The sequence below is a fragment of the Taurulus bubalis genome (assembly GCF_910589615.1).
Source record: "Taurulus bubalis genome assembly, chromosome: 3".
Taxonomy (NCBI): Eukaryota; Metazoa; Chordata; class Actinopteri; order Perciformes; family Cottidae; genus Taurulus; species Taurulus bubalis.
In genome coordinates, this window is record NC_136591.1 from 3,159,841 (window position 1) to 3,171,425 (window position 11,585).

The 11,585-nt window shown below is 46.8% G+C and overlaps 1 protein-coding gene across 1 annotated transcript in view; it reads right to left on the reverse strand.

Annotated features, from left to right (window-relative positions):
• Positions 1 to 213: 213 nt before the first annotated feature.
• ches1 (checkpoint suppressor 1) overlaps positions 214 to 11,585 on the reverse strand; it is a 61,956-nt gene continuing 50,584 nt past the window's right edge. Inside the window, exons 4-6 of the mRNA XM_079214907.1 lie at positions 11,575 to 11,585; positions 3,191 to 3,299; positions 214 to 901 (exon numbers count right to left, since the gene is read on the reverse strand). The exon at positions 11,575 to 11,585 is cut by the window's right edge and continues 48 nt beyond it. Coding sequence (XP_079071033.1) covers positions 337 to 901; positions 3,191 to 3,299; positions 11,575 to 11,585 — 685 coding nt within the window. The 3' untranslated portion in view covers positions 214 to 336. The remainder of the gene's footprint in view (positions 902 to 3,190; positions 3,300 to 11,574) is intronic.

Here is an 11,585-nt window from a genome sequence, read left to right on the forward strand (position 1 = left end):
AGTGACAAAACATGCGGTTTTTTTTTATGGCTTTCATCCCCTTTTAAACAACAAAAACAACAAAGACACATGAGAAATACCCATTGATGTTAGTGTTGCTGAACATGTAGGAAAACATAGATTTTTGATATTGCCACAAATAAGTAGGATTCACCTAATGCCCTGCAGATAGATAGAGGGAGATGAGAAGTGTCCGTTGAGACTAATGCTGTAGTAACGTTACCTGTTGACCTATTTGTGTATTGTGTGTGTGTGTGTGTGTGTGTGTGTGTGTGTGTTCAGCTCTAAGCGTCTGTGTGTGTTTGCATGACTATGTACTTGTTCTCTGTCTGAGTCTTAGTTCCTCAGGGCCTCTTTCTGCTCCTTCTGGCCCTTGGCGGTGCGGTTTGTGATGTTGTTGAGGCAGGCTCTGACCCCCGCCAGGTGGAGCAGCGACCCCGCCGCCTCCTTCATCTCCTCGTCGTCGCTCTCCGGCGGCTTCTCCACCGCCGCCGCGCGCCGCTTCTTCAGCGGCAGCGTGTCGCTAATGCCCCTCGCTCGGTTTTTGGTCCAGGGCAAACTGCTCCCCGCCAGAGTCCCGGCTCCCGGCCCCGAACTACGTCTCTGTCCGCGCAGGGCCTGCTGGGAAATGTAGGCGGCGGCGGCGGCAGCGGTGATGTGAGAATCCAGCGGGATCTCCCGCGGCTCGGGTTTGACGTCCGACTGGATCTCCACGGCGATGATGTCGTCGTCGTCGTCGTCCAGCGGAGAGGAAGGGCTGCTGACTCCGGAGGAGCACAGCCGGCTGGGGGATTTGGCGGTGCTGTAGGTGTGGTCGTCCTGGAGGTCCTCGCCGCAGAGCGGAGGAGAGTACCGGGATAGGCTGTCCGGTCCTCGGCTGAGATAATCTCCCAGGGATGATCTGTATGGGGACACAGAGCGAGAGAACGTTGTTACTCCTGCGCTCACACGGCCAGCCAGGTGGCCGGAAAAATCGGTAAAGCATAGCATCGCGATATTTCGATACACGGAAGCCAAGTATCGATCAATTATACACTTTTTGGTCCTCGAATAATACAATCAATTGCTTTTTCAGCCCACTAGATGGTGCTGTGTTGTTTTGTGGTGAGGTCAGCAGAGGGCCCGGGTCACGTGATCGGTAGGAAGTTGGACAAAACAAACATGGAGACATGCGAGAAAGAAATTAGAAATGCGGCGTTTAAATCAAACGTCTGGACTTCCTGTTGCTCGACACACGGGACAACATAAAAAAAGTATACATCAAACTGGCTACTGGTACTCGCCATTCAGACGCACTTCCTCGCGTGAAATCCACCGAGCTGTGTGCGGCTACGGATAATATTATGAACCCAGACACGAGGCGTTTGATGTTCCGATGTTTTGGGGATTTCCACAACAAGTATAAAGCAAAAAAAAGTGGTTGTTTCCATGGTGAATGGCATGAAACTGTTTGCACGTCCAGCTCGAATGAAGCGACTATGTAGACTGCAATAATGACACGACTATGTACTGTAATGCAAACAATTATGACAGTGTTGGTCAGTTTGAAAACTTCATCTTCTTAGATAAAATATGTTGACAAAGTTTTCCTTTGGGGACAATTTGCAGTGGAAAAAAGGCAATAAATCTCAATACTCAATACATCGCAGTATCGTGATAGTATTGCAGTATCGTGATAACATCCCAGTAGCATTGTAGTATACTGATAGCATCGTGATAGCATCGTGATAGTATCGTGATAGCATCGTGATAGCATCGTGATAGTACCGTGATAGCATCGTGATAGCACCGTGATAGCATCGTGATAGCATCGTGATAGCATCGTGATAGTATCGTGATAGCATCGTGATAGTATCGTGATAGCATCGTGATAGCATCGTGATAGCATCGTGATAGTATCGTGATAGCATCGTGATAGCATCGTGATATTATCGTGATAGCATCGTGATAGCATCGTGATAGTATCGTGATAGCATCGTGATAGCATCGTGATAGCATCGTGATAGCATCGTGATAGTATCGTGATAGCATCGTGATAGCATCGTGATAGCATCGTGATAGTATCGTGATAGTATCGTGATAGCATCGTGATAGCATCGTGATAGCATCGTGATAGTATCGTGATAGCATCGTGATAGCATCGCAGCATCGTGAAAGTATCAAATCGGGATTCAAGTATTGTGATAAAAATTGGGACCTCTGGTGGTTCTGCCTGTGTGCGCTGCGCTCCACCGAGCTGCTCCAGTTTGCTCCGCGTTGGGCTGGAAACCCCCAAAAAAATCACGTGTTCATCCGTCACCCTCGAATAGGGCCCCCGAGGGCCGAATGTGCACGCTTCTCAGGTCCGATCAGAGCCGTGCATCTCCAGAGAAGAGTCAGCAGCCTTTCCTTTTACAGAAATGAGCGGACTCATTCTCAGATTGCCACCTATGCATTTTTCGAATGCCACAGAGCATTTTGAGCAGCTCTCTGCTCCCCGAGGTCGTGAAACTCGCTCAGCGCATAAAGGACCTCGCAAGCTTTAAAGTCAGAGCGCCACAGAATGACGATTCTCTGTCTACTACACATCCACGTATTAGTGCAACACGCATTTTGCTCTATTAGTCAGAAGACACTTTTCTCTGTAAGGCCCTAAAGGACAGGGGTGTATTCTGACACCCGATAAATCAGAGGGAGCTTCAGCAGCGGCCCCTTCAGAATGAGAGGGTTAGCATATTAATATCTTATAAGAAAAACATGCACCCCCATACAGTGATCAAATATTCACTGCATACCTTTAGTGAGACTTTGGGTATGTTTAATTCATAATGCGGTGCCGACCATCATACTCTTATGCTCCTATGATGGATGTGCATGTCCATGCATGCTCCGAATGTTCTCTGAATCACGAGGCCTCTCCCTCGAATAAACCTGTTTGTGCGAGAGACCGTTATATAAACACACCTGGGTAGAGTGTTAGGGAGCGTGTGAATGCCTCTGACTTTTGGACACAATGAAGAAGTAATTATGTAAACTATCAGTGGAAAATTTGGGAACGAGGTCTGTCTGCTTTGTGTACTTGGCTACTTGTGTGTATGTCCTGCAGGTGTGTGTGTGTGTGTGTGTGTGTGTGGGAATGTGTTTGCGCAGGGGAAAGCCCTGACTGACATTAATTATGTGTTAGAGGGCAGCAGGAGCAAAGTCAACCCACCGTATGGCCGAGGTCCTGCTCCCCACAGGGCTTACAGGTAGGGGTCTTATCACGGGGAAGAGCGCCTGGCTCCTGACACGAGCGCCATTTTGGATCACACCACGAGGAACTAAAAAGAGAGAGAGAGCAGCGGACGTAAGAACGAATGCCACATTAGTCACATGCAACACACACACACATCACTTTCTCAGCAGGGAGGAAACACAGGGGAAGCTTCTCCGGACCGCCATGAGACCCGGGAGCGGCTCGATGAGCCGACGGGGCGATATTGATGAGAAAGGCGAGGTTCAATTGAGCGGGAAAGCGTCATAAATGAGTTAAGGCCGCCGAGAATCATTCAATTACCAATGACCGCTGGGCTCGGCTAAATGCAGCCGGGCTGACGCCGGGGGCCGAGTTGAGTTAAGGGATGCCACCGCTTTCACGTGTGTGAGGACGTCACGTTTCAGACCAATGAGAACTAACTCAACGTGTTTTTAAATCAATCCACACACGGTACCGACTAGACGTTTATTATAAGGACTGAAGTATTTAACCCCATGGCATCAAGCCTTGTTTTCTGAAAATCCGAATGGTTAAAATACCCGTACTAAATCCTGATTATCTCCTCAACCACAAGGTCTATTTGAATCATTAAAAAAGGTACAACATACAGAAAACCCTTGGGAATATAGATGGTATGTTCATATATGTGTTACTGGTATATTGGTTTATGATAGTGCACAGAAAAGGAAACATATTTTCAGAGTATCTGTGCGAAGTTTGGCTTTGATTAAGCGAAGTTAAGTATTTTTAATAATTAAGTAGGATTCCAGATTTGTTTTGTAAATGATCTTTCTCACTTAATTTTCAGTTTCCAAAAGCTCAAGTTTTCTTTTTTTTTATCCAAACAAGGCTACTAAACAGTTTGTTTAATAGCATTAATAACAGAGGCAGTTGGGGCATTTTTGCTTTAAAAAGTACCGTTAATCTGTTCATCAATTATCAAAATAGTTTCTGGCAATTCATGTTCTATCAAATAATTGTTGTAGCCATTAGATTCATCATTTATTTTGGTTATTCATCATTTACCACTACAGTTTTGCTTTGACTGGAGGGTGAAGGAGAGATGAATTAGAAATGCATCGGCATCAATCGGTACTACAGTTCTCTGGGAATGAACTCCAACACAAGGAACCACGTCCATGTGGGGACACCAGTGACCAGGCACACAGGTCCTGGTTGGGGAGGAGCAAGAGGCTCAATGTCCATGTGGACCAATTGAATATTAGGAATCTATATCTATATCTATATATATAGATATATAGATATATATATATATTGAAGTTGGAGAATCTACCAGAGGGACAACGCTCTCTTCTGACTAAACAAGCCTGCGGTAACCCGCCTGGAGTTTACCTAACACTGCTTTCTCAGATCTAGCGAGAGGAAAAGGATTCCCAACATGTGGACGGGTCTATCAGCTGGTGCTTCACAGACAGAGCGATGATAGACAGGTCCTCCAGGACAACGGAGTGGAGCAAAGATCCCTCTGCTATAAACCGCCTGAAGCACACATCCAGGATAATGGACTGGCTTTGGAACAAATCCCCGAATGTCTTCCAGCGGTCCACCCAAAGCCTGGATCCAAGCCATATGAAACTCCGTGGGGAGACCTGAAGATCTCCTAATCCAGTCTGACAGCCGTCCAGGCGGCGCCGGGTACCGCACTGACACTTCACTGCTGGACTTTGAATGCATCTGCATCTCAGAGCAGCTCAGGTTTTTGGGAACGCGTATTCACGTTCTTGTTCAGCGTTAGACGAGAAGATCGGTACCACACACGGTTCTTATTAGCTTAGCATTGAGACTGGAAGAAGGGAGGCAAGGTGTCATTCTTACACGTCTGCTTTTGTACAGATTAAACAAACAATATATAATGCATGTGTGACCAGAGGGGATGGGATGCAGGATGCCATGATCCCTGGACTGAGTCAAGCTAGCAGTTTCCACCTGTTGCCAGTCTTTATTTGAAGCTAAGCTAACAGGCTCATACTCACTGTACAGGTGTGGCATGAGAGGTATCAATCTTCTCATCTAGTTCTCAGCAAGTGAGTGAATAACTTTATGTCCCCAAAACTCAAATTATTTCTTTAAAATGTCAGAATAAACAGGATTATGAGCTGCCTAATAGGGATGTTGAGATTGTGTGGATCATTCTTCATGTGGAAAAACTAAGTTTAACATTTTAAATTTATTGATGTGTATTAATACGATTATAAAAAATAAATCAGCAACTTGGTAAAACATTTTCAAAATTAACCGGAATTACAATTCAAGTGTAAAACTTTTTAAAGCAACAATAAATCGGTTAAAACGTAAACAGTAATTATAAATCCAGTATATAATGTTTATAAGATAGAAACACTGTGTTGACTCCTTTCCTCTCTTGTTGACTCCTTTCCTCTCCTCTGTGTTGATTCCTTTCCTCTCTTGTTGACTCCTTTCCTGTCTTGTTGACTCATTTCCTCTCTTGTTGATTCCTTTCCTCTCTTGTTGACTCCTTTCCTCTCTTGTTGACTCCTTTCCTCTCTTGTTGACTCCTTTCCTCTCGTGTTGACTCCTTTCCTCTCTTGTTGACTCCTTTCCTCTCCTCTGTGTTGATTCCTTTCCTCTCTTGTTGACTCCTTTCCTCTCTTGTTGACTCCTTTCCTCTCGTGTTGACTCCTTTCCTCTCTTGTTGACTCCTTTCCTCTCTTGTAGATTCCTTTTCCTCTCTTCTCTCAACTAGATTAACCCCATTGGCTCCGAAAACCCATCCAGCTATTTATTATTATTATTAATATTATTACATGATAATATCAGGTCAGTACCGGTCACTGTTGACTAAAGCAAAAAAGAAGAACTTTAAGAATTAAAGATTTTAAATCAACCTTCTTGATTCATTGAAGGCTCCAAATAAGAGTCTTTTCTGCAGCTTCAGAGTTTCCATCAAGGTCAAAGTCTTCTCCATGGTTTCCTCCATAACCTGAGCAGCTTCTCCCGGCTGCGCTGTCGCCGCACACGCATTCATGAAAGGTGCGAACGCAAAAGGTTTCCCCATCAACACGCTGGAGCTGAAGCTTTTCATGGCAGGGTTCAGAACATCAGGACCACTGCTTTTCCAGGACTTTAAACCACATTTCCATGACCAAACACGTTGTGAAATCTCGGCTAAACATGAAAAAGTGAGAAAATGTAGTAGAGACAATAGATAGTTTGATTAAAAGAATAAACATACTCAGCGTATGCCTGCTTATATTTTGAGTCTTTCTTTTAAAAGCATATTAACTATTTCAAACTCGGCGTAAATGAACGTCATGAACACATGAATATAGCACATTTACATGACTTTTACTAAACTTTTGGGATTTTTTTTTTTTTTTTTTCAAGGACTTTTCCAGACCTGGAAATAACCATTTTAAAAATTCCATGACCTTTTCCAGGTTTTCCATGAGCGTAAGAACCCTGTTATCGTTTTCTAATCTCAGTTCACTTCTGATGGGTGTCACGAGGACAGATCTAATTCAGCCCAAACATACAAGTTGCCATGGCGAGCACAATGTGTGTGTGTTTCCTGTGATGAGTTATGATAGCGGTGTGTGTGTGTGTGTGTGGCGGTGGGCTTCTGCAGCCAGCTGTGTCCACGGTAATCTTATTGACTCCGGTTAGTGCGGCTCTGCCCTGATATCTGCAGCTCTGCTCTCCATAACCTTATAAGTAGGTCCCTGCACAGGCTCTCTTTGTAATCTTGATCACTGTGTGTGTGTGTGTGTGTGTGTGTGTGTGTGTGTGTGGGCAGTGCATTAGGTCTCCCCGGGTTGATGTGTGCGCCCGCCCCTCCCCACCGCGCTCCAGTCAGGCTTTGGGTTGCCATAGCAACGGCTCCCCTTCCACATGCCACAGAGTGGTAGATCATGCATCAGCAGAGGAAGTGGTAGAGAGAGGCAGAGAGAGAGGGAGAGAGGGAGAGAGAGAGAGAGAAAGGAAATACCAAGCTCTGTTTGACATGGCCTCTCATAGCTCAGGACACACTCCTGACCACCTCTGTTTACTCTATACACACACACACACACACACACACACACACACACACACACACACACACACACACACACACTCTTCTGCGTGCTCTGTAACTTCTCTGTTTGAGTTTCCAGTTAAACCTTCTCTCTGTCTCTCTAATTCCTTTCCTCTGTGTTGATTCCTTTCCTCTGTGTTGATTCCTTTCCTTTCCTCTCTTGTTGATTCCTTTCCTCTGTGTTGATTCCTTTCCTCTCCTCTCTTGTTGATTCCTTTCCTCTCTTGTTGATTCCTTTCCTCTCTTGTTGATCCCTCTCCTCTGTGTTGATTCCTTTCCTTTCCTCTGTGTTGATTCCTTTCCTCTCTTGTTGATTCCTTTCCTCTCTTGTTGATTCCTTTCCTCTCTTGTTGATCCCTCTCCTCTGTGTTGATTCCTTTCCTTTCCTCTGTGTTGATTCCTCTCCTCTCTTGTTGATTCCTTTCCTCTCTTGTTGATTCCTTTCCTCTCTTGTTGATCCCTCTCCTCTGTGTTGATTCCTTTCCTTTCCTCTGTGTAGATTCCTTTCCTCTCTTGTTGATTCCTTCTCTCTGTGTTGATTCCTCTCCTCTCTTGTTGATCCCTCTCCTCTGTGTTGATTCCTTTCCTTCCCTCTGTGTTGATTCCTTTCCTTCCCTCTGTGTTGATTCCTTTCCTTCCCTCTGTGTTGATTCCTTTCCTTCCCTCTGTGTTGATTCCTTTCCTTCCCTCTGTGTGGACTCCTTTCCTTCCCTCTGTGTGGACTCCTCTCCTCTGTGTGGATTCCTCTCCTCTGTGTGGACTCCTTTCCTTTCCTCTGTGTGGACTCCTTTCCTTTCCTCTGTGTGGACTCCTCTCCTCTGTGTGGACTCCTCTCCTCTGTGTGGACTCCTCTCCTCTGTGTGGATTCCTTTCCTCTGTGTGGACTCCTCTCCTCTGTGTGGATTCCTTTCCTCTCCTCTGTGTGGACTCCTCTCCTCTGTGTGGACTCCTCTCCTCTGTGTGGATTCCTTTCCTTTCCTCTGTGTGGACTCCTTTCCTTTCCTCTGTGTGGACTCCTTTCCTCTGTGTGGACTCCTCTCCTCTGTGTGGATTCCTCTCCTCTGTGTGGACTCCTTTCCTTTCCTCTGTGTGGACTCCTCTCCTCTGTGTGGATTCCTTTCCTTTCCTCTGTGTGGACTCCTCTCCTCTGTGTGGATTCCTCTCCTCTGTGTGGATTCCTCTCCTCTGTGTGGACTCCTTTCCTCTGTGTGGATTCCTCTCCTCTGTGTGGACTCCTCTCCTCTGTGTGGACTCCTTTCCTCTGTGTGGACTCCTTTCCTCTGTGTGGACTCCTCTCCTCTGTGTGGACTCCTCTCCTCTGTGTGGACTCCTTTCCTCTGTGTGGACTCCTCTCCTCTGTGTGGACTCCTTTCCTCTGTGTGGACTCCTTTCCTCTGTGTGGACTCCTCTCCTCTGTGTGGACTCCTTTCCTCTGTGTGGACTCCTCTCCTCTGTGTGGACTCCTCTCCTCTGTGTGGACTCCTTTCCTCTGTGTGGACTCCTCTCCTCTGTGTGGACTCCTCTCCTCTGTGTGGATTCCTTTCCTTTCCTCTGTGTGGACTCCTCTCCTCTGTGTGGACTCCTTTCCTCTGTGTGGTCTCCTTTCCTCTGTGTTGATTCCTCTCCTCTGTGTGGTCTCCTTTCCTCTGTGTGGACTCCTCTCCTCTGTGTGGATTCCTTTCCTCTGTGTGGACTCCTCTCCTCTGTGTGGACTCCTCTCCTCTGTGTGGACTCCTCTCCTCTGTGTGGACTCCTTTCCTCTGTGTGGACTCCTTTCCTCTGTGTGGATGTGGCTTCCTTGCATCCTGGTGACTCATACCTCTGAGTGAGCTCTCCTTCCCTGCAGGTAGGACCCTGGGACGCTTGCTAAGGAGATGGAGGTGACAAACTAAGTGGAGGAAGAGCAGCAGCGCTCTCGCTCACTGAGACTGAGCAATACATCTTTACAAGCTCAAAGCAATGTAAAAATAAAAGAAAGAAACCATGTAAATTCAGAAGAGAGAAGTCTTTCCTGTGTCTGGTCAGCTGCTCCGTCTCCTGCCTCCTCCCCTCTGCTCTCCTTAAATGAGTTCACACACACACACACACACACACACACACATACACACACACGGCCCAAAGGGTCAAAGGTCACCCCTCGCAGACTTCCAGAACGCAGCCGTTTGAAAGTGGCACAAGAATATTTGATATTTGTTATCTATACTTGTACATTGATACAAATACAGAAGTTCTATCAGACAAATGTAGAACAGGAAAAGTCCTCAATGTGCAGCAGACTGCTACCATGTGTTGTAATACTGGATTATCACCGATGCATTATTTATTCATGACAGCAGTCATTTAATATTGCAGCTGCTGAAGCTGCACATATTGGGTCGTTTGGGTATATTTCATGTGATCTTTAAAGGTTTACGTCATTACAAGTGTAGTCAAAAGTTACATATTTCTCTGTTAAATGTAATTGAGTATAACGTGGCCTCAAAATTGTACATGCAGCGTTTGCTATAATACATCTGATTACATCTTAAAATCAAACTTCAACATGTCGCCCTGACATACGGGCGTCTGGACAGGCTCAGTGTCGGGATGCTGGACGTTTGCCAGCTGCTCCGTTCACGGTTAACGGTTTCTAAATGCATCGACCCATTCGGGTGTTTCTTTGAGCCGATAGCAGGTGACCAGGAGCCCTTCACTGAAACGGGAGCGCTTCATTCAGAGCTCCTGCCGGGCGCTGCATGGATTAAGGACACAGCTGCCGGGCCTCCGTCCTGAGCCACGGGGGGAGTCATAAAGGAGTGCGCTAACACACACACACACACACACACACACACACACACTCCGATCCCCTGCTTTCTTATCTTTCCCCTCTGGCTGTCTGTCACACACACACACACACACCTCACATTTAACAAGTCTCTCTCCCTGACCGCCGTCTTCCCAGACGCATCACTCTCACATTGTGTGCGTGGAGTCCGGCTTCTTTTAGACGCTCTCTCCGACCTCAGCTCCTTGACCATTACTACTCCATTATCGGCAGCGATGGAGGGCGCGCCGCAGACGCCTAATGTTTCCATTTCCCCCTCCATTTAGGACTCGGCAGCCCGGCGGAGCTCCCGGAGTGCTCCCTGATTGGGATTGAATGTCCATTTAAACTGCTGTCCAGCCACTAGGGAGGAGGTCGGGGGGAAGAGGAGGAGGAGGAGGAGGAGGAGGAAGAGGATAATGGGAGAAGGAGGAACATAGTGAGACGGTGTGTAGTGTTGAGTGAGGAGAGGAGGACAGTGTTGCCAACTCCTCAGCAAGAAAAATAGCTATTGGCTGTCTTAAAAGTAGCTAGAAGTCGCTAAATGACGTCATTGCCTAATTTGCATAATTGTAAGGGAAGCTGTAGGAGACAGGAATATAGTGATATAGCAATTGTTTTACTCATTAATGACAGCTTGCTTTGGGTGGAACTGTTATAAGGCTGCTTTGCCTAGTTGCCATGTGTTTATTTATAACACAAAGTTTGACATAAATCTGCTTCACAGTACAGGCAGTATGGCCGTGCATCATCTCCAATAAACGGCTACAGCCAGTCTTTGAATTCAGGGTTTGATTCCCACTCCTGTATTTTTGAGCGTACAGTTAGACTGAGACATGATGACTATATGTTTAGCTGATGTCACAGAGAGGCACACACAGAGGACAAGGTGACTGAGGTCATTTATTTTAGTGTAACAGTGAGGAAACATTTACATCCAGCCAAGGCGGGATCAGCGGCGGCTTTGCGCATGCGCGATTCATTTTGAGTCTGGACGCGGAGACGTGTGCGTCTCTCCTCTCGTTGCTGCTGCGCGACTCGCTCGGCTCCTGTGAGGCTGCTTTGGGACGCCGGAGGGGGCGGGGCTCACGGCGGAGGGGGCGGGGCTCACGGCGGAGGGGGCGGGGCTCGCTGAGGACAGTAACGATACGTGCGGCGCTTTCTCGTCAGTCTCCAAGACACCAGGAAGTCTCCAATTACACAGAGGAGGATTCTCTCCCTCCCTGTGTCTCTATCGCTTCTTCTTCTTCTGTTTTTTTTTGTTTTTGTTTAACTTTCAAATACGCCTCCGTAGAAAAAGCGGTGTCAGAAGTCAGCGCTCGGTATTCTCAAGGTGCGCTTCTAAAAAGAAGGATTTGGAATTGAGATGATTGGAGTCGGCACACCCGGAGAGGAGAGAGAAAGAAGGAGAGAAAGAAAGAGAGAGAGAGAGGCGGGAGATCACACACATACAGTAGAAGGCGTGCAGAGGTGACGCGGTACCTTGTAGGAGA